The sequence below is a fragment of the Puma concolor genome, chromosome D3 (assembly GCF_028749965.1).
Source record: "Puma concolor isolate L17-30 chromosome D3, mPumCon1.1.hap2, whole genome shotgun sequence".
NCBI lineage: Eukaryota > Metazoa > Chordata > Mammalia > Carnivora > Felidae > Puma > Puma concolor.
In genome coordinates, this window is record NC_141678.1 from 46078159 (window position 1) to 46105900 (window position 27742).

Here is a 27742-nt window from a genome sequence, read left to right on the forward strand (position 1 = left end):
GAGCCCCACATCAGGCCCTGCGCTGACAGCTCAGGGCCTGGAGCCTACTTCAGATACTGTGTCTCCCTCTCTCTCTCTGCCCTTCCCCACTCCCCCTCCGTCTCTCTCTCGTTCAAAAATAAATAAACATTAAAAAAAAGAGAAAGCGTTGCTCTCTGGGCAGTACATATACTAACAGGAGGGGAGGGGACGGGACAGGAGGGGAAGGAAGGGAAGAAGGATGGAAGTTGCTTTCCTCTTCTCTACCAGGATACTCCTTTGCTTCTCCATCTGTGCAATGCAATCACTTTCCTCACTGGCTCATCTCCCAACTGCCTTCGTCACAAGCTTTCCTGGCTGTCCCACCCCCTGCAGTCAACCCATAGCCTGCATTTCCTCCTTCCTGTCCATCTGAAATCCCTCTCTCTGCACCTCTGCTTCACGTCTGGGGTCTCCTGCCTCATCCGAACCTCAAAGCTCCCTCTGGTCCTTGGCCGCCACCTGTCCTCCGGGCCCAGCAAAGGGCCTCCTGCTTCTCGACTTGTCACACAGTCCCCTTGTCCTTTCCAGGCTTCCCCACACCTCAGCACACATTTCCACCACACGGTCACTGAACGTGGATGGCCTCTCTAAGCACACAGAGCAGCCCACAGTGTCAATTTCGCTGAAAGCTCTTGGGCCATTCCAAGTTTGGGAAGTCCCTTTAATTACCAATCACCTTTTGGGGATGGGTATTTTCCGTAGCTGTCTGGTCATTGAAACCCCCGAGTTCTCACTTTTGAGAGACCTTAGTTTGCTCTGTGGGATTCGCAGAGCTCACATGCCCCAAGTGGTCCAAAAAGGTGTGCTAACTCAACTATCTCAAAAAAGACAGTGCAAGCTTTTCATTTTTTTCAGAATGATTAAAATGATTCTCAGGAAGTCTCTACCACCGTTCTAAATCAAAGCATGAGCCCCAGCTGCTGAGAAGTGAATAGAAATCAGATGTGAAGGGAGAGGCAGAGAAGGAGGAGAATTAGAGGTTTATTATATAGACTTTCCCAAACTAAAACAGTTCTCTTGATTCCAATGAAGACAAGATCTGGACTTTTGTTGTTGCCAAAAGCAGTTTCCAGAGCTTTTACTATTAAGTTACTATTAAGGACGTATTTTCTGCTGGAAAACTAAAGAAATATTTGATGAGCACTTGTCAAAGTACGGAGTCCTAGTAGGATCAGATGCATCAGAATCACCTGGCATGTCTTTTAGAAATGAAAAGGCCCGGGAATTCTAGAATCTCCGAGAGTGAGACCCAGGAATCCATATTTGCAACAAGTTCCCCAGTGATTTTTCTACCTCCAGAAGTTTGCAGGTCATAGCTGTTAGTGTGGAGTCATAGGTGGAAGGCAAAGATTCTGATCCTGAAAGGGCTTCTCAAACTTTACCAAGCATGTGGGTTTGTTGAAGAGCAGATATGGAGTCGGCACATCTAGGAGGGCACTCGAGATTCTGGGGAACCAAAGTTTCCGGGCACAAGCCACATTTTTAGTACTTTTAGTAGCAAGGATCTGGAAAGCATGTCTCCTTTCCATTATCTCCATGCACGTGTGTGTGTGTGTGTGTGTGTGCGCGTGGGCACATGTACGTATTACAGTAGTAATTAATAGCATAGCACTTTCACGTGCTTTATCTCCCCTAGTGAAATATAATGAGGCTATTGCTGTAATAATGATTCTAAACCTTATTTAAACAATCACTGCTCTCTCAGGCAGTCACTCGGGAGGCAGCACACAAGAGTGGTTCAAAGAATGGCTGTGACGTCCGAGGTGCACGTTCTCGTAGCAGGTGCATTCTGCCCCTCATGAGCCGACGCAGCTGGGGGCAGTTATGAAACCTTCCCAGGCTTCAGACCTTAGCTCTAAAATGGGATTGACTCTGGCTTTTTCTCTCAGGAGGTGGTGAGGGGCCCACAAGATAATGAACATGAAGTATGCAGGTAGCCCCTGACACACAGCATGCACTTACACATCAGCTATTAGTATTAGTCTGTGGTATAAAGCATGTGGGAGATTCCCCTTCTGGGTCTGGCACGAAAAGAGGATCAGTGGGATAAGAGATCAGTCTCGTTAAGACATATCTTCACCTCCTGTTTTGACCTGAAACACTGTCATTCTGAGCCATCACCTACTCCAGTGACTTTTCGCACCAAATGGCATCCGGCGTTTTCAAAAAATAAAATCCAGCTTTGTCTTAGCTTGAGCTGCTATAACAAAAATACCATAGACTGGGGTAGTTTAAACAACAAACATTTATTTCTCAGTTCTGGAGGCTGGGAAGTCCAAGAGCAAGGCACCGGCACATCTGGTGACTGGTGAGGGCAATCTTTTCTGGTTTGCAGAAAGCCATCTTCTCACTGTATTCTCGTGTGGCAGAGAGCAAAGAGAAGGGCAAACTCTCTTGTATTTCTTTTTCTTCTTCTTCTCATTATTTTTGAGAGAGAGAGAGAGAAAGAGGTGGGATCAGAAGAGAGAATCATAAGTAGGCTCCATGCCCAGCACAGAGCCCGACACAGGGCTTGATCTCAAAACCATGAGATCGCGATCTGAGCCGAAATCAAGAGTTGGATGCTTAGCCTACTGAGTCACCCAGGTGCTCCTTGTGTTTCTTCTTATAAGGGCATTAATCCCCTCATGGGGGCTCCACCCTCATGACGAAATTACCCCCAAAGGATCCATCTTCAAATACCATTGCATTAGGGATTAGGGTTTCAATATATGAATTTTGAGGGGACACAACAATCCAGTCCATAGCAAGCCTTAAAGAGAGAAAATGGGGGGGGGGCGTGCCTGGGTGACTCAGTTAGGCGTCCGACTTAGGCTCACGTCATGATCTTGTGGTCTATGAGTTCGAGCCCCGCATCGGGCTCTGGGCTGATAGCTCAGAGCCTGGAGCCTGTTTCAGATTCTGTGTCTCCCTCTCTCTGTCCCTCCCCCTTTCATGCTCTGTCTCTGTCTCAAAAATAAATAAACGTTAAAAAAATTTTTTTTTAAAAAGAGAGAAAATAGGTAATTTCAGATGGCCTGTTCCAGTGATGCTTTGAGTGATGTCAGTGTCCTTGGAGCAACTGAGTGGCATCTGTCCTGACTTGCCTCCAGCCACCCTTCTGCCTCCATTCTGACTGGTGCCCTTGCTGTGGTGATGACAGGTCCCCATAGAACAACCCCTGGATGTAAGCCACCTATTCTTTGTCTCTTCCCTCTTCCCCAACCTAGGACAAGGATAACTGTCTATCACAGCCCTGATCATTCCTGGCGTGTATTCCAAGTAGATGTCCCCTGCAAGTGGTGGCAAAACTCAATCCACACATTCTTTTGGCTGGGCACTGAGCTAGGTGCTGGGGCATGGTAGTGAGTAGTAGTTACTACCAACATGGTAACTATCTTCCTGAGGCTCACAGGCTATAGGGAAGACACATAGTGAAATGGCCACATAACTTTGACAAGTCCTACAGTGGAGGCATTCATGGTGTGTTAATGAATATCTAGTTGAGAGAGTGGACCTGGTCAAGGAAATTAGGGAAGAAGTGATGCTTGACCTGAGATAGGAAAAATGAGTAGCAGTAAATTGGGCAAGATGAGAAGGAACAGATTTTCTAGGGGGAGAGCATATGCAAAGCCCTAACATCAGGTGGGAGTGTGGTGTGTAGAGAGATAGATAGGGTCAATATATTAGTCAGGCTTCTCCAGAGTAGCAGAACCAAGAACCAAGAAGAAGGATGGAAGGATGAAAGGATGGAAGGATGGAAGGATGGAAGGATGGATGGATGGAGAGAGAGAGAATAGATAATAGATAGATAGATAGATAGATAAATAGATAGATAGGCTTACAGGACTGGAGGCTGAAAAGTCCTCAGATCTGTAGTCAGCAAGCTGGAGGCCCAAGACAGCGATGGTGTATTTCCAGCCTAAGCCCAAAATACTGAAAGCCAGGAGAACCAAAGGCATAAACTCTAATCTAAAAGCCAACAGTCTCAAGACCCAAGAAGAGTGGGTTTTTCCATTTGAGTCTGAAGGCAGAAAAGACCAGGGTCCCAGCTCAGACAATTAGGCAGGAGGATTTCCCTCTTAGTCTTTTTGTTCTATTCAGGTCTTCAGGTTGATTGGATGAGACCCAGCAACATCAGAAAGGGCAACCAGCCTTAGTTACCCATTCAAATGTTGATCTCATCCAGAAACACCCTCACAGACACACCTAGAATAATGTCTGGCCAAATGTCTGGGCACCTATGGCTCTGTCAAGTTGACACATCAAATGAACCATCAGTCAGACTATGAAGGCCCCTGTTGACCACAAGGAATTTACCTTTATCCTCTAGACAATGGAACATCTTTAACATATTTAAATAGGATGATAACATGAGCAGATTTGAGATTTAGAAACTGAATTGTGGCAGGAGTCTGGAAGCTCAACAAGGAACTAGCACGGGCAAAGGCAGACCAGTCAGGAGACTTCTGCAGTGATCAGGACATGGGGTGTCAGTGTGGGGAGTGGGTTGTGATGGAGACCGAGAGAAATGATACACTCTAGAGATATTTAGGACTTAGTATTGGATATGGGAGGGGAGGAAGAAGGAGAGGTCACGGCTGATCCCAAGTTTCTAGCCTTGACAACTACCACGAGGGCAGTGCCCATACTAGGGTATAAAGGATTGGAAGGGAAGAGGGTGAGTTCAGGCTTCCATATTGTGACAGAAGCCCTTCAGTAGGATGGAGTTCTCACCAAAATGTGGGACTACGTTTCCTCTTGTATCCGGGTGTGGCCAGGTGTACTGGTTTTCTGTGGTTGCAGTAACAAAGTGCCACAAACTGAGTGACTTAATATACCCTTATTCTCTCATAGTTCTGGAGGCTGGAAGTCCAAAATGGAGGTGGCGGCTGGGTCAGTTCTTTCCAGAGGCTCTAAAAGAGAATCTATCTGTTCCATAGCTTCTGATGGTTGCTGGCAATTCCTGGTGTCCCTTAGGTTATAAACGGATCACTTCAATCCCTGCCTCTGTCTTCACATAGCATTCTCCCCTGTGTCTCAGCGTCTTCGCCTGGTCACCTTCCCTCTGGGTATATCTGCATGCTCAACTTTCTAACATCTTGTAAGGACACCCGTCATGTGATTGGCCAATATGACCTCATCTTAACCTGATTACATCTGCAAAGGATTCTATTTCCAAATAAGGTCACATCCACAGGTACCTGTGGTTAGGACTTGAACATATCTTTTTTGGGGTGATGGTAGGCAACAATCTAACCCATAATACCACGTGACTTTTTGTTTGATTTGTTTTGTTTTTTGTTTTTTGTTTTGGGGGGGGTTCTTTTGGTCAACAGAACATGAGTAGAAGTGATACCATTTCCCAGGCCAAAGCTTTTAAAACTCAGATGTGGCTTTGACACTCCCTTTTTCCCTGTTGAAGGAGTTCAGGACGTGCCAACCCAAAATGTGCCGCTTTGGCAAATTAGTTATTTTGAACTGAAGGCACTTGAAAACCAGCAAATGCAGTTTGCTTTCTCTGCAGTCCCCTTACCTGCCTAAAGTCAGATCCTCCAAAACAAACTCCATTGTCATAGATTCCCCGCCTGGGGAGTTTCATCAACCCAAGAAGATTGACTCTTCTCACAGGAGAGGACTGGAAGCCAGCACCACAGCCAGACAAACTTTCTCGTACCCTGTCATACCTCCCATCTGGTCTCTCATCCTTCCTAAAAATAATTTCCTCTTTCCTGCGTTGTCTTTATCTCCCCTCCCCTTCCCCTATAAGACAGTATTTAAGCTTTCAATTCTCACCATTTTGGGGGTATTCACTTAGTTTTATCCTGTGATATCCCCAGTAGTGTAATAGTAAAAATGAATGCATTTGTATACTTTTCTCCTATTAATCTGCCTGTTGTCAGTTTATTTCATAGACCTGGCTATTAAATCTAGGAGGGTAGAGGGAATGTACTTCGTTCCTCTCCTGTACTGCCCACTGGATAAATGCAGAGGACTCTGAAGATACAGCAGGTGGCACAGAACCTGGACCTTTGAGTCACCATGTGGGAGAGATGACCAGCAGACCAGAAACTCCTGCTCTGGACCAGCATATCAGAGAGGAGTAAGCTTTTACTATGTCAAACCCCTGAAATTTGTTTTTGTTTTGTTTTGTTTTGTTTGTTTGTTTTGTCACAGTGTTAGCTTCCACAGAGATCTTGGAGTGTAAAGGCTTGGAGACATTCAGAGGAGATGTCATGTAGACTGTTGTGTATGTGGGTCCAGAGCTCCAAAGACAGGTCAAGCTGGAGACATACGTTTACAAATGTGCCTGGAGTGTGTGAACACATGGCTTTGCCAGGGGGGCAAGCATAGAGGGAGGAGGGCAGCCCCAGGACCAGGCCTGGTGGGACGATAATGTTTAACACCTGGACAGACGGGGATGTGTCTACAAAGCAGAGAAAGAGTGGTGTGAGAGAGATAGCAGGACCCCTGGGGCATGTTGGGTCGTAGGGCACCGAGGAGCAGGAGACCGAGGCCCTAGAGGCCCTGTGTGATGAGGCCTGCAAAGTACCAACCAGATTGAAAGACAGGATCGCGGCTGAGGACGACTGCTGTTTTAGAAGGTACCTGAGAGGGGGCACCTGGGTGGCTCAGTCGACTGAGCCTCCGACTTCAGCTCAGGTCATGATCTCATGGTCCGAGAGTTCGAGCCCCACATCAGGCTCCGAGTGAGGAGGAGGCGAGAAATTGGCGTCAGCAAGCAGAGAAATTGTTTTGACGAGTTTAGTTGTGAATGTGAGGAAGGAGCTAGGGCTGAAGCTCAAAGCTGAGAACCAAAACCTTCCACCCCACACTCAGCCTGGACGCAGGGAAGTGAAACCATGCCTTACTGCCCAGTTGGCGTGAGGTCGCTAGTCCCGTCTTCGCTGGCATTCCTCCACTCTTCGCGACCGTCCTCCCAAGCAAACATGGTGATTGCTCACTACAGTAACTTCCCCCAGATACCCATCAACTCTTCAATGAGAAGCACATACAGTCTGTGCCTGGAGATACTTTGAATCCCTCCCGTTGCCGCCCCCACCAATCCTGGGCTGTGGTATCAAGCTCGTTACCCAAGTCCTAGATCCCCCACCTTGAAAGACTAACCTCAAACCCAGCTTCCGAGTCCTGATGCATTCTGGGCTTGTCTTCCCTCCTCTGAAAACCAAGCTTCACTGCACTTCCCTCCTGCCCACCACACCAAGCAGTGGTGGCTTTGTCTCCTCAGTGGGGGTGTTGGCAGTACTGGGGGAGCCAGCTCCTGACAATGGGGATGAAGAAAGAGGTCAAGTTCGTTGTTTTTTATTTCTGTTTCCTTGTTGCTAAAAAAAGACTTGAGGGTGTCTACAGCCAGGTGAGAGACAGGGGTCAAATTACCAAAAGAAAGATGTGGTCAGGTTCCTGAGATGGCAGGAGGAGCTAGAATCAGAAGGAGCAGAGAAGAGGGATTAACCCTAAGTGGGAGGGGAGGTAAAGAGAAGGGAAGCGAAGTGCCCAGGTGAGCAGGTTTGCATGGATGAGATGGGAAGGTGAAGTTCCCATCTGACAGCTTCTATTTTCCCTTTCGGTGAGAGGCAAGGCCCAGACAGAAGGGCAAGTAAGGGGAAAGGGGTTTGAAGAGAACGAAAGTATTTGGAACAGCCGTGGAGATCAGGAAAGTGAACCAGCCTGAGAAACTACCGTTCTCTTAAGTACAGACGTCACGGACGTCTGGAGAATGTAATGCATCCTGTTCTGTGACATCCCGAATGAAGGAATGAGGACTTCCGGGGTGACTCCATGTTCACTTGGATGATGTAAGTGCTAATAGACTTAAATGTCACTTTATTTCCTGGTCACATTCCATTTATTCCAATCTCCTGCCACCTAAAGCCAACTGCTGTGGAAAGCCATCATAGATGAGGATAAAGATAGCAATAGTGATATTTACTGCTTACCATGTGCTGGGTGCTATGCATAGTACATATATATGGTATGCATACACAGACCTATGTACATAGATATGGTGAATATATACATATATACACATATATATCATATGTATATTCATATATATATGGCTTTTTCCTATCTAATTATTTCAACAAACCTATGAAGGGATGATTGTCCATTTTAAAGACAGGAGGATGGGGCGCCTGGGTGGCTCAGTCGGTTAAGCGTCCGACTTCAGCTCAGGTCATGATCTCACGGTCCGTGAGTTCGAGCCCCATGTCGGGCTCTGGGCTGATGGCTCAGAGCCTGGATCCTGCTTCCGATTCTGTGTCTCCCTCTCTCTCTGTCCTTCCCCCATTCATGCTCTGTCTCAAAAATAAATAAACGTTAAAAAAAATTTTTTTTAAATAAATAAATAAATAAATAAATAAATAAAACAGACAGGAGGATGGGGGTCCGGCAGGGTTCCTTACTTCCTGCCCAGACTCCACAGATCTCAACACCGGCGGCAGTGGACTTGCCTGACCAAGGGAACTGGGAAAGACCACGGAGGAAAGGGAGGTAGGGAATTCTTGACAATGAAGAATCAGTTTTGCTGGTTTTTATCCTGTGAGATAAAAATAAATTCTACACTTAGGACGAGGTAGAATTTTCTGTTTGGCGCCCCTACTGTGGGCAAAGTTGATCAAAGACCCCCTGAGAGCTCCTGGGGGGGAATCATACACATGATAACAAGCTGACAGTCCTTCTGCTTCCCTGCCACTTCCCCTTCTCCTTACCCACTTCCCCTGCCCCCCCCCCCCCCCGGGTACCCACAGTCTCTCAAGGCAGCTTCCCCACCTCGGGCGCCACCACTGCCAGCCCACTGGCCCCCAGGTGCTGTCCCCAGCTTGCCAAAGGGCCAGAGCAGTGCTAAATTCTCAAAGATAAGGGAGAGAAAAAGACCCTGCTCTCCCTCTCAGTTTCACCTTTGATCCCACTGCTCATGGGCCCCAGGGTCTTCTGGAAAATAGTTCCTTTGACTTCTGTCCAGCCTTCTCATCTCAGCCTTGGAAAACATGAGTCCCTGAGGCAGGTGTGTGTGAGGTGGGGGTGGGGAGAGAGTATGTCAGCGTGTGAAAGAGCGCGTGTGAACAAGCGCGCGTGTGCGTACGTGAGTGAGCATGTGTACGGTGGGGGAAGGGGCAGCAGTGGGTGGAAACTTAGCAGTATTCCGCATTTCTTTCCTCATCTACTTACTTTACCTCATCAACTTGTGCAAACAGGCAGCCTGCAGACTTGAGGCCCCACCAGATTGCTCTGGCCCCATAGGACCGGTCTGCTTCCAACTTACCTCAAGCCAGGGCCTCTGCTATTAAAGCAGTACTTATTTGTTAAGCTTTTGACCTAAAATGTTGTGGGGCACCTTGGGGCCACTCCAGGAGCGTGGACCTTGTCCTCTGGGGGTTGGTGAGACAAACCTGAGGCCCACAGCTCCCTCAGCATACCATGGCTTCCCCATCCGACTGGAAGGAGAGCAAACTGGTAGCTCAGAGTGTGCAGGGAGAATGAAGGGCTGGACTCACAAAGCAGAAAGTAAAATGCAGGCTGGGGTGTCCTCATGGCCCCTCCTCAGGAGCTTGGTCAGGAGGAGAGATTTGTTTTTTTGAGATTTGATGAGGACAGGGACACCCATACCCCATACACCTTATACCCCAAGGTCACGGTCATGCAGCCCAACTCTTGCAGGGGGTCAGAAGAGGGGGGATGGGTATTGAAGAAAGTGCATATCCCTGGTGAGCTGCTTTTCAGATGTCTAAAAACAAAACTTTTGGTTTGGATGGGGTGCCTGGCTGGCTCAGTTGGAAGAGTGTGCAACTCTTGATGTTGGGGCTGTGAGTTCGAGCCCCACGTTGGGTGTAGAGATTACTTAAACGAATACATAAATTAAAACTTAAAAAAAAAGAAAGAAAGTCCTTATCCCTAGTGGGCTGCTTTTCAGAGATCTAAACACAAAACTTTTGGTTTTAAATTTTTTTTTTTTTTCAACATTTATTTATTTTTCGGACAGAGAGAGACAGAGCATGAACGGGGGAGGGGCAGAGAGAGAGGGAGACACAGAATCAGAAACAGGCTCCAGGCTCTGAGCCATCAGCCCAGAGCCTGACGCAGGGCTCGAACTCACAGACCGCGAGATCGTGACCTGGCTGAAGTCGGACGCTCAACCGACTGCGCCACCCAGGCGCCCCACAAAACTTTTGGTTTTGAGAATAAAGGGCTGAGAGGACAAAAGAACCAATATATGATTCTATTTATATGAGGTACCTAGCATGGGCAAATTCATAGACACAGAAAGTAGAATAGAGGTTAGCAGTGGCCGGGTGACAGAGGAGTAGGGAGTTACTGTTTAACGGGTACTGAATTTCCATCTGGGGTGATGAAAAAGTTCCAGAAATAGCGGTGATGGTTGTACAACATTGTGAACATATTTAATGCCATTGAAATATACACTGAAAATGGTTAAAATTGTAAATTTTAAGTTAGATGTATTTTACCACAGTTTTAATTAATTAATTAATTTGTTAATTATCATTATTATTATTATTATTATTTTGAGAGAGAGGGAGGGAGACACACAGAATATGAAGCAGGCTCCGGGCTGTCAGCACAGAGCCCAAGCAGGGCTTGAACTCATAAACCATGAGATCATGACCTGAGCCGAAGTTGCACACCTAACCGACTGAGCCACCCGGGCACCCCTACTTTACCACAATTTTTAAAAATACGAAAACAGGGGTGCCTGGGTGGCCCAAATGGTTGAATGTCCAACTCTCGGTTTTTGGCTCAGGCCATGATCTCACTGTTTGTGGGTTTAAGCCCCACGTCAGGCTCTCTGCTGCCAGCGCAGAGCCCGCCTGGGATTCTCTCTCTCCTCTTCTCTCTATGCCCCTCCCCTGCTCTCTCTCTCTCAAAATAAATATGTAAACTTAAAACAAAATGTTTAAAAAACACAAGAATAAAAATACGGCCGAGGAGACAAGAGAAGCTGTGTGAGAGAACAACAGGCCCAGGGTTGGGTGGGGCGCAGACTGGGGAAGAGAATATTCAAGAAGGGGACCCAGAGTGCAGTATGTTCTGGCTGCTGGTCTTTCAGAGTTCTTCGGCCTGCTATTAACAGCTTGGTCCCAATGTGTTCACTTCAAGTGACGGGCAGTGTAGGACTTAGTTGTTCCCCAGCGGGCGCAGACCGCTAAGGTGACCCCAGCTCCAGCCAGTCCCTTCCTGCCCCGAGGCTCCGTCCTCCCTGGCCTCTTTGGTGTTGCCTGGCGACTGCAGGACTCACACGGTCAGCTCTCACTCCATTCCCCCATGCCTCCTCCTTCTGGCTGTGGTAGCCAAAGAGATAGATAGGGCTGCCCCTCCTAATGCTGTGGGAACCAGAGGATGAACTCTGCAGGACCCAAGGAGCTCAGGGCAGGGGCTTTTTCCCAAAGAACTTCTGCTCTGCTTCTCTCAGCTTTTCCTTCTCTGCTGTATCTGTCATCACCTATATTGACCACAATGTTGCTGCGGATCGAACCACCCCTGATTGTAGTGGTATCAACCAACAGACATTGATTATTTCTCAGGCACCTTGGGGGCGGTTGGACAGTCTGCTTACCTAAGCGGAGCTCAGCTGATCTCATCCAGGCTCATTTATGCATCTGCAGTCACTACGGGCAGGCTGGTCTAGGGTGGCCTTGGCAGGAAGGACTTAGCCTTGTTCCACATGGTCTCTTATCTTCTGGCAGCCATGTCTGGGCTTGTTCCCATGGTGGAAGCTGTCAAAGAGAACATGGAACACTGGACAGAGTTAAACAAGTGAGGAAAACTACTCAAGATTATTGAAATAGAGATCAAGACTACTGTAATAGGGGACCGAGATTGAACTCAACTCTGAATATGACAGAGAGCTGGGGACTTACAGCCAATGGGCAGGGTGAGGGAGTCAGTGGATGGAAAAATACCAAGAGGAACTTGGTTAGGTATGGAGGGTAGGGAGGGATGCTTGCTAAACTGGCTTGGCAGGAATCTGGCTGCACTGAACTCAGCAGGCCAAGGAAAAGGCCTAGTAGACAGGGCTCAGAGAAGAAGCCAAGGGAGTCGGTAGAATATAAGGCTTCCTAAGGCCTTAGCTCAAAATTGGTAATGTCACTTCCATGGTGTCTAAGTGGGGCATCTGTCTGGTTGGATGGAGGGCCCCCAAATGTGGAGCGAGGATAGGGTAGAAGCTGGTGGAACAGGAAGCAAAGAATTCCCCTGGGGCAGAACAAAGGCGATCAAAGTTTAATGCATATACCACAAGGAGGTGGGCTGGACAGCACAGAGAGTCTGTCTGTACCTTTGCACCGAGGCAGTGGCAGTAGCTGGGGCTGTTTTTAAAGGGGGAAGATGAGGAGGTATGGGAGACATATGGAGTGTTCCCTTTTTTGGTAACTGTGCCCAGTTGTAAGTAGCCCATTGGTTAGTTAGGGCCTATGGAGATTCTGAGATGGGTCTCCTGATGGGCCTGTCTATTTAGCCAGGTGGTCGCCGTGGACCCTTTCTACCTTCCATCGTTCAAGTCTGTTTGCCTAAAAGAGGCCTCTACAACTTTCACTGCCTTTGTAGCCAAAACCAGTCACAAGGGTGGCCCATATCCAAGCAGAGGGGAAATGGCTCCATCACGTGACAAGTGGCTGGGGTACCAGGAACAGTGGGACAATAGGGACATCTTTGCAACTTCATGGGAAGACCGTCTTTACTCACCAAGACCCTTGGGCAGAATGTACAGCCCCCAGTGCTTCCCATATCCTGACTTAGCTAATAACCTGGCTCAGCATGGAAGGCTTACTTGCACCAGAAGGCACAGACTGGAAGGTGCCAAAATTGGAATGTAGTGACTCATGTGCTAATGAGGTTCTCAAGACCAAAAGAAGGCAAAGAGAGTAAGATGGGACCCTAATGAACACAACGTAAGTCAGAGACTTGGTCTTAGGAAAAAGTAAACTCTGGTTGTCAGAAATCAGTGGAGCCTCACATGGGGACTAGAACAAGATTTCTTATAGAAAATCATAATGCAATGCTGGCCACCATTCCTCGGGTATCCAACCCCGTTAGGTGTTTTGATAAATGCTCTACATTTAATTGTGCTTCACTTTTTAAAAACCTTTCTAAATGTTTATTTTTGAGAGAGGCAGAGAGTGAGGGGCGGAGGGACAGAGAGAGAGAAGGAGACATAGAATCTGAAGCAGGCTCTAGGCTCTGAGCTGTCAGCACAGCGCCCGACGCAGGGCTCAAATCCACGAACCCTGAGATCGTGACCTGAGGGGAAGTCGGATGCCCAATCAACTGAGTCATCCAGGCACCCCAATTGTGCTTCGTTTTTAAAACAGCCCTGAGGGGCGCCTGGGTGGCGCAGTCGGTTAAGCGTCCGACTTCAGCCAGGTCACGATCTCGCGGTCCGTGAGTTCGAGCCCCGCGTCGGGCTCTGGGCTGATGGCTCAGAGCCTGGAGCCTGTTTCCGATTCTGTGTCTCCCTCTCTCTCTGCCCCTCCCCCGTTCATGCTCTGTCTCTCTCTGTCCCAAAAATAAATAAACGTTGAAAAAAAAAAAAATTTTAAAACAGCCCTGGTATGATAGCCTCCATTTTTATTGGTAAGCAAATTAAGACTCAGAATCCAAGACCGCAGAGTTGGTAAATGTAGAGGATTTAGGATCCATTCAGGTCAACACGTTCTGAGCACCTTCTGTGGGCCGGCTCTGTGTGAGGCACTGAGGAAACAGGATAGACATAGACCCTGTCTTCGAGGAGCTTACAATGTAGGGGGTAGGGACAAGTAGAGAGGTCATTTTTATGCTGTGAGGCAACTGTGTGTATAAACAGATCCCAGGAGAAGTATTCACTCAGGAATGTCTTATGCCCAAGTATTACTACACACTTTTCCCAGTGTGCCATACGGGCTCCTTGGAGGCCGTCTCCATTAGGGTCGCCTTTGGCTTTTAGTAACAGAGATGCGAAATAACAAAGGAGAACTTAATTATTCTCTCCCACTTAAAATGGTTGGAGGTGGGCAGCCCATGGCTGGCGTGGTGAATCCACCGTCTCATCAGAAACCCGGGCTCCTTCTAGCTTCTGCCCCACTGTTCTTAGAACACAGCTTCCAACTTGAAGGTCATCTCGGGGCCCAAGACAGATGCTAGAACTCCAGCTATCATGCCCTTGATCTAGAAAAGAAGCAGGAAGAAGGCAGGAGATCTACCTATCTGAAGTCTCTGAAGGAGCTGTCCCCAAGTCTCACCCACCAAGTTCTGCTTACATCTCCTTGGCCTGAACCCAGTCAGATAAGCTTCACGGGCCACACAGGAGGTGGGAGCTGCATCTGTTAGCTGTATACACAGCCTCTCAAGTAAAACTGATGGCCATTCATTAGTAATGAATTGGGTTGAATCGTGTCCCCCACATAAAGGTATGTTGGAGTCCTCACCCCCAGGACCTCAGAAGTACTGCCTGACCCAATAGTGGTGCCCATTCCTCCTCTCCCCTGTCCAACTTCACCACACACAGGAGACCCACACCCTTTATTCCCCAAGGCACGGCCAACACCAGGATGTCCTGCAATAACAGACTTGGCTGAAGGCCTGAGGATCAAATGGGGCATCGCTGAAAGATAAACTGAGACCAGATTCCCCCCAGGGTTCTGGAAAAGCGTTGACCACACACTCCCTCCCACTACCTCCCTCAAGGTGCCTGGGTCCCCTTGTTCCTACCCACCCTCTCCGTTTTTCCATGCCCCACGTTCAGGACTCCCACCCCAGGCAGAGATGTGGCTCCTACAGGAAGCAGCCTTTGGTGGAAGTATATGAACTACTTAAAAACCAGAGTCTAGGGGCGCCTGGGTGGCGCAGTCGGTTAAGCGTCCGACTTCAGCCAGGTCACGATCTCGCGGTCCGGGAGTTCGAGCCCCGCGTCGGGCTCTGGGCTGATGGCTCAGAGCCTGGAGCCTGTTTCCGATTCTGTGTCTCCCTCTCTCTCTGCCCCTCCCCCGTTCATGCTCTGTCTCTCTCTGTCCCAAAAATAAATAAAAAACGTTAAAAAAAAAAAAAAAAAAAAAAAACCAGAGTCTAACACAAAAGACCAGGTATTGCATGATCCCCGTTCACATGAAATCTCCAGAACAGACAAACCTGTAGACGTAGAAGGTGAATTGCCTGTGTCAGCAGGAGCAGGGGAGGGAGGAAAGACAATGATTGTGGGGTTTCTTCTTGGGATGATGAAAATATTCTAAAATGAGTGATGATGGTTGCAGACTTCTGCAAACGTACTAAAACCCGCTGAATTGTATACTTTGGGTGAATTTTAGGGCATATGAATTATATCTCAGTAAAGCTGTTTTTTTTTTAAAGATTTTATTTTTTAAGTAATCTCTTACGCTCAACATGGGGCTCAAGCTCACAACCCCGAGATCAAGAGTCATTCATGTGTTCTACCAGCTAAGCCAACCAGGCACCCCCAAGGTGCTTTATTTATTTATATATATATTTTTTGTTTCAACGTTTTTGTTTTTTTTTTTTATTTTTGGGACAGAGAGAGACAGAGCATGAACGGGGGAGGGGCAGAGAGAGAGGGAGATACAGAATCGGAAACAGGCTCCAGGCTCTGAGCCATCAGCCCAGAGCCTGACGCGGGGCTGGAACTCACGGACCGCGAGATCGTGACCTGGCTGAAGTCGGACGCTTAACCGACTGCACCACCCAGGTGCCCCTATATATATATTTTTTAAGTTTATTTTATTTATTTTGAGAGAGAGAGAGAAAGAGAAAGAGGGAGAGAGGGAGAGAGGGAGGGAAAGAGAGGGAGGGAGGGAGGGAGGGAGGGAGGGAGAGACAGGGGCAGAAAGAGTCCCAAACAGGTTCCACACTGTCAGTGCAGAGCCGGACATGGGGCTCGAACTCATGAACCATGAGATCATGACCTGAGCCAAAGTCAGAAGCTCAACCAACTGGGCCCCCCAAGTGCCCCAAAGCTGTTGTGAGTGGTTTTGTTTTGTTTTGTTTTTTAAACAAACCTCTGTCTGCAGGCCTTCTTGTAGGCCCAGGACCTCTGTGAGAACAGGGAATGTGCATAGCGATCCTTGAACAACATGGGTTTGAATGCATCAGGTTCACGTATACATGGATTTTTTTTTTTCAAAAAATATACCTAAAGTACTACAAATGCATTTTCTCTTCCTTATGATCTTTTTTTTAAGACTTTTTATTTATTTTTGGGACAGAGAGAGACAGAGCATGAACGGGGGAGGGGCAGAGAGAGAGGGAGACACAGAATCAGAAACAGGCTCCAGGCTCCGAGCCACCAGCCCAGAGCCCGACGCGGGGCTCGAACTCACGGACCGCGAGATCGTGACCTGGCTGAAGTCGGACGCTTAACCGACTGCGCCACCCAGGCGCCCCTCTTCCTTATGATCTTAATAGCATTTTCTTTTCTCTCACTTCCACTATTGTAAGAATACAGTATATAATACAGATGACATGCAAAATATGCATAATCAACTGTTTATGTTATTGGTAAGGCTTCAGGTCAACAGTAGGCTGGCTATTAAGTTTCTGGGGAGTCAAAAGTTATATGTGGATTTTTGACTCTGCAGGAGGTCAGCACCCCTATCCCCCACATTGCTCAAGGGTCAACTGTATTTGCTTTACGTCTAGAAGCACACAGAAAGTCGCCCAGAGCTGTTCCTGCCAGAACACGGGAGATTCTGCCTTGGGGATGACCACAAGCTTCCCTCGGGGGCGGGGGGGGGGGGGGGGGGGCGGAATGGGCCCATGGCCTCGCTGGTAAGATTAGCCAGGCCTCACTTTCAGCAGTGGAGAGGCTGACTTCTTCAGGAAGGCAGGTTAGCCCTCCTGGGGAAAACGGAAGCACCGGTAACCAAGACTAGCACCCCATGGGCACGTGATATGGGTGTGATGAATGAGGGAGTGAGGAGATAATGAAGGAATGACTGACATCACCTGCCAGGGCACAGAGAGAGCCTGGACAGACCCTAAGATTCCACCTCTGCCCTACTGCCCTTTTCACCAAGCACACAAATCCGCCGGGCCTGGGAATGGTGCCTGGATTAAGTCTCCACATTCCCAAGGCTCCACTGCTCTCGCTGAGGCTCCCTCAGAGGGACACTGTGAAGACAAATGGGCACAAAGGCCTTGCCTTGCCAGCCCCGTGGGCCTTTTCACACCGCAGGCAGGAAGTAAATGACTCAAAAGTTCCTTTTGGCTCAGGCAGTTGTCGAAATGGGATTCCACTCTCAGCTGCCAAAGGAGGGGAGCTGAGGGGGTGAGGGGGCTTGGTTCATTCAGACCCCTCCCCAGTGAATCCTGGATGGAACCACACAAAGCTTTATACGCCACTGTGCGTTTTACTAAGGCCGTGCAGCTGCTTGTCACGCCCCCGAAAATCAGCTCACAGCAGGAGCAAAGAATCCCTCATTTCACCGGGAGCTCAGGGTGTCTGCTGCCTCAGAAAGGTTCCAGGACAGAGGGAGCCTTGTGCAGACTCCAGAATGGGCTCGGCCTTCCTTGGTGGTTTGCTGCCTGGTTCAGAGGACCCAGGAGCTGCCCTGCAGGTGACTTGCCTAGGGCCTGGCCTGGTGGTGAGCAGCACTGCCCTGGGCCCTGCGGGAGGGCCGCCACTGGGGGGCTTGGCTCCTCTGGGTGGCTCAGAACGTGGTGATCTGGGGAGGGGGGGTGAGGTGGGTGGGCAATGCCCTGGACAGCCCATACCATGGGGAGAGGCCGGGGAGACAGGTAGTGAAAACAAGTCTGGAGTCTTGGCTGAGGAGCGGGGAGACTGGGGAGGTTTCCTGCCCTGTCAGGGTCTCCAAGGCCTCATCTCGAAGTTGGACCTTCAGGGTTGTAAACAGTCCATGACCTCACACCTTGGGAGCCCCTGCACCCCGTATGGAACATCATGGGCACTCCTAAACATAGGCTTTCTCGTCCCAGCATTCAAATCCCACCCGGGGGCGACCTGACCTCCCTCTGGGCCTCCCCGCCTCTCACAGGCTTCTGCCTCTCCGCTCGGCTGCCACTTCGCCTCTGCTCACTTAGGTCCCCTGTCCCTGCACACAGGGAGTGCTCACTGCTCACGGCAAGCAAGCTTCAGGAGGGTTTGTCTTGTTCATGGTTATATCCACAGAGCCCAAACAGAGCCTGACATGTAGCAGACTCTCGATGTGTTTTGAATGAACGAATGAGTAAAGGAGGTACTTACCGCAAAGTACAGATCTGCTCTGTAATGGGGCTCTAGGCAGCCCGGGGCAGTCAGCTGGGGCCCCCCCGCTCCGCTCCGCAGGGCAGCTCTGGGGCTAGAGGTCAGCAGAAGCAGGGACGACTTCTGGAGCAAGATTCTGTTCCGGGGAGGGGCTCAGGGAGCTCAGAGTGGATCCACCTAAGAGGCCCAGAATCCCAGGACTTCTGCTCTGGCATCTATTGCTGTGGGACAGATTTCCCTAAAACTCGGTGGCTTAAAACAATTTTACCTTATCTTATAATTTTGTGGTCAGGAATTCATGCAGGTGCGGCTGGGCTGGGTGATTCTTCTGCCCCACGTGGCATCAACTAAGGTCACTTGATGGCAGTCAGCTGGCAGATGGGCTGGTCCAGAGGGTCCAAGACAGCTTCCCTCACAGTCTGGTGGCCTAGTGGGAGGTCTAGAAGGACATGCTCAGCAGGGACTGTCTATTGGAGCGCCTGCACCTGGTGTCTGCAGCACAGAAGCCTCAGGGTGCTCAGACTTCCGCATGTCAGCTCGGGGCTCCCAGAGGCTATTCTAGAAGACTAAGGCTGCAAGGCTGCTTTCTTTTTTTTTTAATTTTTTTTTTTCAACGTTTATTTATTTTGGGGACAGAGAGAGACAGAGCATGAACGGGGGAGGGGCAGAGAGAGGGAGACACAGAATCGGAAACAGGCTCCAGGCTCTGAGCCATCAGCCCAGAGCCCGACGTGGGGCTCGAACTCCCGGACCGTGAGATCGTGACCTGGCTGAAGTCGGACGCTTAACCGACTGCGCCACCCAGGCGCCCCTGCAAGGCTGCTTTCGATCTGACCTTGGAAGTCACGTAGCATCACTTCCACCATGTCCTACTGGCAGCAAGCAAGTCACAGAGCTAGCCCAGCTTTAAGAGAAAGGGCCAGAAACTACACAGGGCAGTGAATACCCTTGGGGTGGGGGTGCGGGCATCTTGCAAACAAGCCAGCACAGCCCCCTTCCAGACAGGGTAGAGGGACAGAGCCTGAAGCTGGGGGAGGGCGAGGAGAAGCTCAGTGGCCTCACTCGTTTCACTGGCTTTCCCAGGAACAAGAATCAAAGGACCACTGACTCCCAAAGAGTCCCAAGCACTTGAACTTCCAGATGATTCCATATTCTATTTCAGTACTTTGCCCAAACCAACTGCTCAAGAAAGATTATCACGTTCTAAGCATTACTAATCACCTACTGTATTTTTTTTAATGTTTATTTATTTTTGAGAGAGAGCACACACAGGAGCAGGGGAGGGGCAGAGAGAGAAGGAGACACAAAACCTGAAGCAGGCTCAGCACTGTCAGTGCAAAGGTCGACGTGGGGCTCAAACTCACAAACCGTGAGATCATGACCGGAGCCAAAGTCAGACACTCAAGCAACTGAGCCACCCGGATGCCCCACCTGTTGCATTCTTGCACGTTTATGTTTTCAGCCAGATCTGTAACTGTCCCCCCCTCTGGTGGGCCTGCAGACCTGGTGCAGAGAAGGGTATCTTCTTCTGACACAGTCACCCAGGATCCTTCAACCTTCAAACCTCTCAGCCACCAAAACCTGCCGGTCCCCAAGGAACAGAGCCTGTGAATCCAACAGTGGCTGGTGTTCTGGAGACGTTAAGAGCTATAGTCCAGGTGGGGGCAGTGCCGTTCCCAAAGTGCTCCTGGTTGCTCCAACCCGTGCAGGGCGGATCCCAGACACAAGCCGAGGGAGGAGGCTGGTGGCACGGACTGAAACACTGGGAAGGCAGCTGGAACGCAGGCCACGGACCCCACCTTTTGGCAAAGACGTGGCCTCCAGGGAGAAAGCCACAAGTGACCTCACCGATGTCAGGAATCCACATGGAAACACTTAAGAGCAGAACTAACAACTCCCTGTAAAATGTAAGGGGTTTCATTTCTCCTTCACAACAGAACTCTCTCAGGTACAGATGAGAAGAACAGGCTTAATCAGAAAGACCTGGGTTCGAACCCTTGCTGGGTGACCCTGGGTTACTGAATCTCTCTGAGTCTCCTTGATAAACTGGGGGAGAATGTTGCCCACCCACCCTTGGTAAAATGAAATGACACGACACCTAGAAAATACCTAGCACAGTGTGCAGCATTTAATGAACATTCAATAACTTAGTGTCTTAGGTATTGTTACTGGGTTGGTAACCCCAGCAGCTGCTGCCAACACCTGTCTCCTCTGCCGCTTCCCGGGCCCAGTGTCGAAGAACCACTCCAGATCAGCACTGACCAACAGAAACATCATGTGAGCCAAATACACACATTGCAATTTTCTAGTAGTCCCATTAAAAAAGGTAAAAAGAGGGGCACCTGGGTGGCTCATTTGGTTGGGCGTCAGATTTTGGCTCAGGTCGTGATCTCATGGGTCGTGGGTTCGAGTCTCGCGTCGGGCTCTGTGCTGACAGCCTGGAGCCTGTTTCGGATTCTCTGTCTCCCTCTCTCTCTGCCCCTCCTCCATTCACTTTCTTTCTCAAAAATAAACAAACATTAAAAAAAAGGTAAAAAGAAATGGGAGATTCATTTTGATGTTTTATTTAATCTATCAAAATATTATTTCAACCTGTAATCAGTATAAAAATGATTACAAAATATTTTACATCCTGTGTCTTATACTAAATCTTTGAAATCACTGTGTACTTACCCTTATGTACAGCACATGTGAATCTGGACACACGTCATTTCAGTGACGGCCACACATGGCTATGCTCACCCTCTTGGACAGCGAGGGTCCAGCAGAAGGAGCTGGGTCATCTTCCCTGTTCGGAGCTAAGTGGCCTGGATGTTGGAAGAAGTCAGAGTCTGTATTTAAGATGCAAGAACCCTCCCCCTGCTCCCTTCCCCCAGGGATAACAACTGTTTTTGCAATTCTCTCCAGCTGAGTTTGAAGAGAAGAGAAAGAAAGGCAAATTATCATGAAAACAAACGGTTTATTTTTCTTTATATCCACAGGAGATTCGTAACAATATACAATCATACAGAATCTGGCCTCCTTTGGCGGAAAGCATACTTTATTTGTACAAATGAAAAAACCAAGCACTTTGGCTTTGACTTGGGGCCAGCAAGGTCGGGATCATCAGACCCAGACAAGACATGGCCAAATGGATCATTTTTGAAAAAAGGGAGTGCTGGGTGAGGGAAGCAGAGAGCCACAGACAATGAGAGCTAAGGGGACTGCAGTAATCTGGGCCAGCCCCTGGGTCTATAGACCTCTCGCTCACCCTGCATTTAGAGCTGAGCATGTGAACTTGGCATAAAATGTAGAAATTAAGGCTTGGGGGGCGGAGGGAAAGCCCTAGGAGAGATGGAAGCTAAAGGAAACAGGATGGTATATTGAAGAAACACCTCATCCTCTGCCTCCTGCTGGTGTCAAAGTAAGATAATACCTGAGGTTTTAAAAACAATGAAACTGGACCACTTTCTTACATTGTACATAAAAATAAACTCAAAATAGATTAAAGACCTCAATGTGAGACCTGGAACCATAAACGTCCTAGGAGAGAGCATAGGCAGTAATCATTCTGACATCAGTGGTAGGAACATTTTTCTAGATGTCTCCTGAGGCAAGGGAATCAAAAACAAAAACAAACTATGGGGATCACATCAAAATAAGAAGCTTTTGCACAACAAAGGAAACAATCAACCAAACAAAAAGACAACCTACCGAATGGGAGAAGATATTTGCAAATGATACATCCAAAAAGGAGTTACTATCCAAAATATGTAAAGAGCTTATACAACTCAACACCAAAAAAAACAAACAACCTGTTTTAAAAATGGGCAGGGGACCTGAACAGTCATTTCTCCAAAGAAGATCTAAAGATGGCCAACAGACACATGAAAAGATGCTCACCATCACTCGTCATCAGGGAAATGCAAATCAAAACCACAATGAGATACCTGTCAGAATGGCTAAAATCAAGAAGAACAACAAGTGTGGGTGAAGACGTGGAGAAAAAGGAACCCTTGTGCACTGTTGGTAGAAGCAAACTGGTGCAGCCTCTGTGGAAAACAGTATGGAGGTGCCTCAAAAAATTAAAGATAGAAATACCATATGATCCAGTAATTTCACTATCGGGTATTTACCCAGGGAAAATGAAAACACTAACTTGAAAAGATCTATGTACCCTATGTTTATTGCAGCATTATTTACAATAGCCGAGATATGGAAGCAACCTAAATGTCCACTCTAGACTTATGTGGCGTATTATGTGGTATATATACACAGTGGAGTATTACACAGCCATAAAAAAGGACGAAATCAAGCCACATGAAACAACATGGATGGACCTAGAAGGTATTGTGCTAAGTGGCATAAATCAGACTGAGAAAGACAAATACCATATGACTTCACTTAGAATTTTAAAAAATGAATAAAAAAACAAAAAGGAGAATCAGAACTATAAAAACAGAGAAGAAACAGATGAGTTGCCAAAGGGATTGGGGGGTCAGGGGGAGCATAACAGTTGAAGGGGAGAGGGAGGTACAGGCTTTGGATTATGGAATGAGTAAGGCATGGGAATAAAAAGCACAGAATAAGGAACATAGTCAATAATATCCTAATAGCGATGTAATAGGACAGATGGTCCACTCGTGGTGAGCATAGCATAATGTGTAAACTTGTCAAATCACTAAGTTGTACACCTAAAACTAATTAACATGTGTATCAACTCTACTCAAATTAAGAAATTAAAAGATAAAAACAATGGGACTCTGGAATGCCATTAAAAAAATTCAAACAAACAAAAATAAAAAAGTCCTTAGTAGAGATTCTTTTAAGAACAGGTCTCCTAGAAACAGGAGATGGGCCCATTACCTGTGTATGGTTCTTTCCTGACTTAGGAACCTCCATGTGCTTGAATGGCACTTGGAAAGACAGGCTTCAGATGACATTTGGACAGATGCCACTTTCCACAAAAGGAGAACTCTCTCAGTTGTACAGAAAGAGTTTTGTGGGAGCAAAAGAACAAGGGCAATTCTAAACCCGGTTTTCTATTTGATCCTCAGCCTCTATAAAATTTAGATAGATGAAGGACATACAGCAAACTGAAACTATATGTGTGTAGGGGAACCTGGGTGGCCCAGTTGGTTAAGCTTCCAACTCTTTGATTTCCGCTCATATCATGATCTCATGGTTGTGGGACTGAGCCCCGAGTCAGGCTTTGGGCTGGCAGTGCAGAGCCTGCTTGGGATTCTCTGTCTCGCTCTCTCTCTGTCCGTCCCCAGCTGTGCACGCTCTCTCTCACTCTCAAAATAAATAAACATTAAAAAAAAAACAAAACTGTATCTGTGTAAACATCACTCTGAACATCTTTACCTTAAATGACACACAGAGACCAGGAAAAGACAAGGGAATGAATTTAAGGTACTCAAGTTCCAAATATACGAATCCATTCCTGTTTCATCTTCTGTGTATTTTTTCAACAAGTTGGAAGAATGGCCCCTGACTAAGCTGACCTTATTCTCCATGGACAGGCTTATTTCCCAGACGACGAAGATGGTTCTCCATGAATGGCGTGCATGACCACCAGTGCCAGCCTGGCTTCCTGCCCGGGGAGGGCTCACTGGGACTTCACTACCTTCTACATCTCAACATGACCAGACCCGACACCTGGCAGAGCAGTCAGGCATTCAAAACCTGTCATGAGCAGAAATATTTGAAGTCAGACATTATTTTCTTAAACCTTCACTGTGAGTTCAGAAGCAAGTTACCATTTCATGCATGTTCATTTCTTTGGACTCCCACAGAGGAAGATTTAGAGTCTTAATCAAATTTTTAATCTGGCCCGAAAAATATACTTCAGTGTTCAATGATATGAATGAAATCTCCTCTGAGCCATCAGGGAATTCAATGGATTAAAAGCTTTAAGGGATGTGAATATAAATGTGTGTGCTTTTGTGTATACGTATGTTCTATGTTTGTATCACTGGCCAGGGAGCACATCCATCAACAGTTATAAACCCTATTCCCTCTGGTGATCATTTAGGAGCAAGTTAGCCTCACAGTGGACACCAAGAGTGTATAGAATTCAACACAACACACAACCCCAAAAAGGCTTTAGCACTCTCTCTGGAGTAACAGCGTCCTTGCTGATGTCTTACTTGACTCAGAACTCCCATTTGACCCTCATCTCTGCCCCTGCCCCCCCGTGAAAGCCCTCCATGAGGAATTCTGTCTGTGCTCCTAAGTGGGTGAGTGGGGGCTCCAGGCAAGCCCATGACAGCAAGGGAAAGGTGTCCCCAGAAAAGTCTCCAAAGATGTAAACATATAAAACAAAGTGCAACAAAATTCCTTGAGCCCGCCTCCGTATAGTCATGTTTGGTGAAGGGTGTTTAATAAGGAGGCCTGCACATCAGTCAAGGTGAGCAGACCCATCCCCACATGGGGGGTTCCGGGTCTGGGTCTGCCCCACTGGGCCCAGCACGGTCAGCAAGGCTTGAGTGAGCCTCTCGGAGCAGGAAGATGCAACACAGTCAATTCTCTCCAACAGTCCAGAGACTTCTCCTTGATGCAGTGAGAAGTGGTGGCCTTGTTGTCCCTGTTTTCTCCTTCTAACACATTTGAGCGGGATCTCTGAGGCCCAGGGGCCGTGCATTCCAGCCAGCAGCCTGTGAGTCTATTTTTCCTGTCCTTATGAGCCCTTCTGCTCCGAGAAAACCAGCAAGGCCTCTCCGAGTCCGCCAAGCAGGAGGCTGCAAAAACAAAACAAAACAAAACAAAACAGCAAGAGGTCAGCTTTCTAGTCCCTCGAGTCTGGAGGCTGTGGACCCACGACTTCCTGGTGCTCACCTGCATCGGGGCAAGGGATCCCTCATTCCCTAACCCCCACCAGGCCTGCCCTGCTGCTGCCAGGTCAGGCCCAGAAACTGCCTGGTCGTCCCAAGTAAACCTCAGCTGTGTGGCAGGAGGGGAGTGGGCTGCAAAGTGGGGTTTGATCTTCCCCTGCCTCCTGTCCCCAGGAAGAAGGTTGTGTGTCCTGTTCCTCCTGACCTGGTGAAGTGACATGCTCCACTCCGCAGTGGACACAGAGGGTTGATGACATGAACCCATGCAGGTATCCAGTCTGATCATCACTGGGGTGATGGTCTCTGAAGCCTGTTATTTCACTGAGACTAACAGAACACTCAGAGATGAAAATACTAAAGGCAAATCATGAATCTCCCACCAGAGCAGAAAGAAATGTGGTCAGTGATTTGAAAATGAAAAGGTGGTGAGAAAACTGCAGACCCTGAGAAGGAGGAGTTGAATATTTTAACATGCCTAAAACTGAATACATCCAAAGGTCTCTGTACATTTTCTATTTTAAACTTCTTGGTAGACAATCGACGTCTGGTCTGAATCCCAAAATTCTTCCCAAAAAGCACTTCTGAGGACGGGACTGGGCCATCACAAAAGATTATGACAGGAGGTCCCTGGTGATGAAATGCTCTTGGTCAGAGGGGCGAACAGCCCTTCGGTTCTACCTGCCCTTCCAGTCTTCTCCCACATCCCCCACAAGGCCACCCACGACACACACACATTTACACTATGGCATCTTTATGTTTCTTTCTTTTTTTTTTTTTTTTAAACATTTTTATTTATCTTTGAGAGACAGAAAGTGTGAGCAGGGGAGGGGAAGAGAGCGAGGGAGACACAGAATCCAAAGCAGGCTCCAGGTTCTGAGATGTCAGCACAGAGCCTGACGCGGCGCTTGAACCCAGGAACCGTGAGATCATGACCTAAGCCAAAGTCAGAGCTTAAGCAACTGAGCCACCCAGGCACCCCGGCATCTTTATGTTTCTAACATTCACCCGGGGCACCAAACATACGAAACACAGGCAGGCTGTGCACATCACATTCCCAGTGAGAAATGTCACCCATGTGAGGGACTCTGACATAAAGATAATGGTAAATGTACCATTTGCCCCATTTAGCACAGGAATGAGCTGAGCAAGCGTGAGACTATTAAAACAATAAACTGAGTTCCGATTGTGGCTCAGGCATTTATTAGCCACGTGACCCTGTGCGTGCTATTCAGCTCTGGTCTTGTCTGTGCCCCAGGAGACGGTCACATCCAGCAGTGTCCGTGAGGCTGAAAAGGATATACCGGAAGCCATCAACCCCCGCATTTGGCCTATAATGCACAAGCGATAAAATATACTGACTAGCTGACTGTCCTCCCAGACTGTCCTCCCCAATGCCTTCCTCACTGGCCCTCAGAGCTGGTGTCCCGACTCTGCTTGAAGACTTCTCCTGAGGGGCAGGCACGTCCTGCTGCACAAAGCAAGCCTGTGTCCCTGTTGAGCAACTCTGGCCGTGGGGTCCAAGCAAGCGTCGATGGGGATCTTACTTATCAAAGACCCTGGGCACATGGTTCCTCCCTCCTGAGGGAAGCCCTTCCTCAGACTGACCCTTAAAGAATGCACACGTCATCTTCTGAAACACTGGGGCAAGTGCAGAGTCACCGTGACCTGACACAAAGGCTGCACGGGCCTTTGGGCTTGGGCAGGGCTTATTTCTGCAAAGGTAACTAGGGGCTCAGCCATTTCTATGGGTTTCCAGGAACCCTGCTTTGTCACCAGGGAGAAGAACAGGGTATGGGCTGGCTCGTTGCCACTCCTCCCCCCATGGCCTTAGAACCATGCTGAAATGTAATAACCTTGCATTTCATCCGTTCAGTTTAGCTATTTCATGAAACACCAAAGCAGCTTAGTGAATGCTCAGAAGGAAACAAACCTTGGTTCAGTTTACTGTTAAGAGAGCCAGGGAGGTGAGCTTTGACGTTGTCTTCTAAACAGCAGGAGAAGCTGACACGGGGTGCAGGAATCTTAATAGCATTACAACCATTTAAGTCAGAGCTTGACCAAACTGTTTGCAAATCTTGTGATTCCCATCATTCCTGAAGTGAACACACTTCATGCAATGAAGGCTCTGCCATACCAGATGGCAGAGCATACCCGGCCAGAAATACTCATCACTAGGTCCTCTCCCAGGGCTTTATTTTCGGCGGCCCTCCAGTCTTTTCCTATTTCAATTTTACATTCATTATTGTGCTTATTCAAGCACCTCCTGATTGCACTTGATAGGGGGCAGGGACTGTACCCTTTTCCATCTGTAGGCCTAGCCCTTCATGCAGCACATAATAAATATTTTCTCAATGAATGACGATGAATTTCTTACCCTTGCTCCCCTTTCTCCCACTTATAGTCCAAACTATTTTTGTTTTTTCTCTTTTCCTAATGTGCCTAGAGATCTGCCTAATGTACCATTCCCTTGGGGACTTGCTGAGTGACAGTTCACAATCTGATAACTTACTCTCTGTTGAGAAGTAATGAGTGATAGTAATTTAGAAGTCCCTTCTTAGCATTTTAGAGAGTTTTCACATTTTTTAAAAGGTTTTCTTTTTTTAAGATTTTTTTCATGTTTATTTATTTTGAGAGACAGAGACAGAGCATGAACAGGGGAGGGGCAGACAGAAAGGGAGAGAGAGAATCCCAAGCAGGCTCCACA

The 27742-nt window shown here is 48.1% G+C and overlaps 1 protein-coding gene across 3 annotated transcripts in view; it reads right to left on the minus strand.

The window, feature by feature from the left end:
- Positions 1-2248: 2248 nt before the first annotated feature.
- The window catches only part of SLC35D4 (solute carrier family 35 member D4), a 144348-nt gene continuing 118854 nt past the window's right edge, over positions 2249-27742 (minus strand). Inside the window, exons 15-21 of one of the 3 annotated variants that reach the window (XM_086682616.1) lie at positions 26289-26366; positions 23710-24945; positions 20897-21030; positions 20566-20720; positions 11594-11753; positions 7129-7282; positions 2249-2435 (exon numbers count right to left, since the gene is read on the minus strand). In XM_086682616.1, the coding sequence (XP_086538742.1) occupies positions 24885-24945; positions 26289-26366 (139 nt within the window). In that variant the 3' untranslated portion in view covers positions 2249-2435; positions 7129-7282; positions 11594-11753; ... (1 more) ...; positions 20897-21030; positions 23710-24884. Of the gene's footprint in view, positions 2436-7128; positions 7283-11593; positions 11754-20329; positions 20481-20565; positions 20721-20896; positions 21031-21162; positions 24946-26288; positions 26367-27742 lie in introns of those variants that run through there. The other 2 variants (XM_086682614.1, XM_025931357.2) reach the window with 2 other exon arrangements.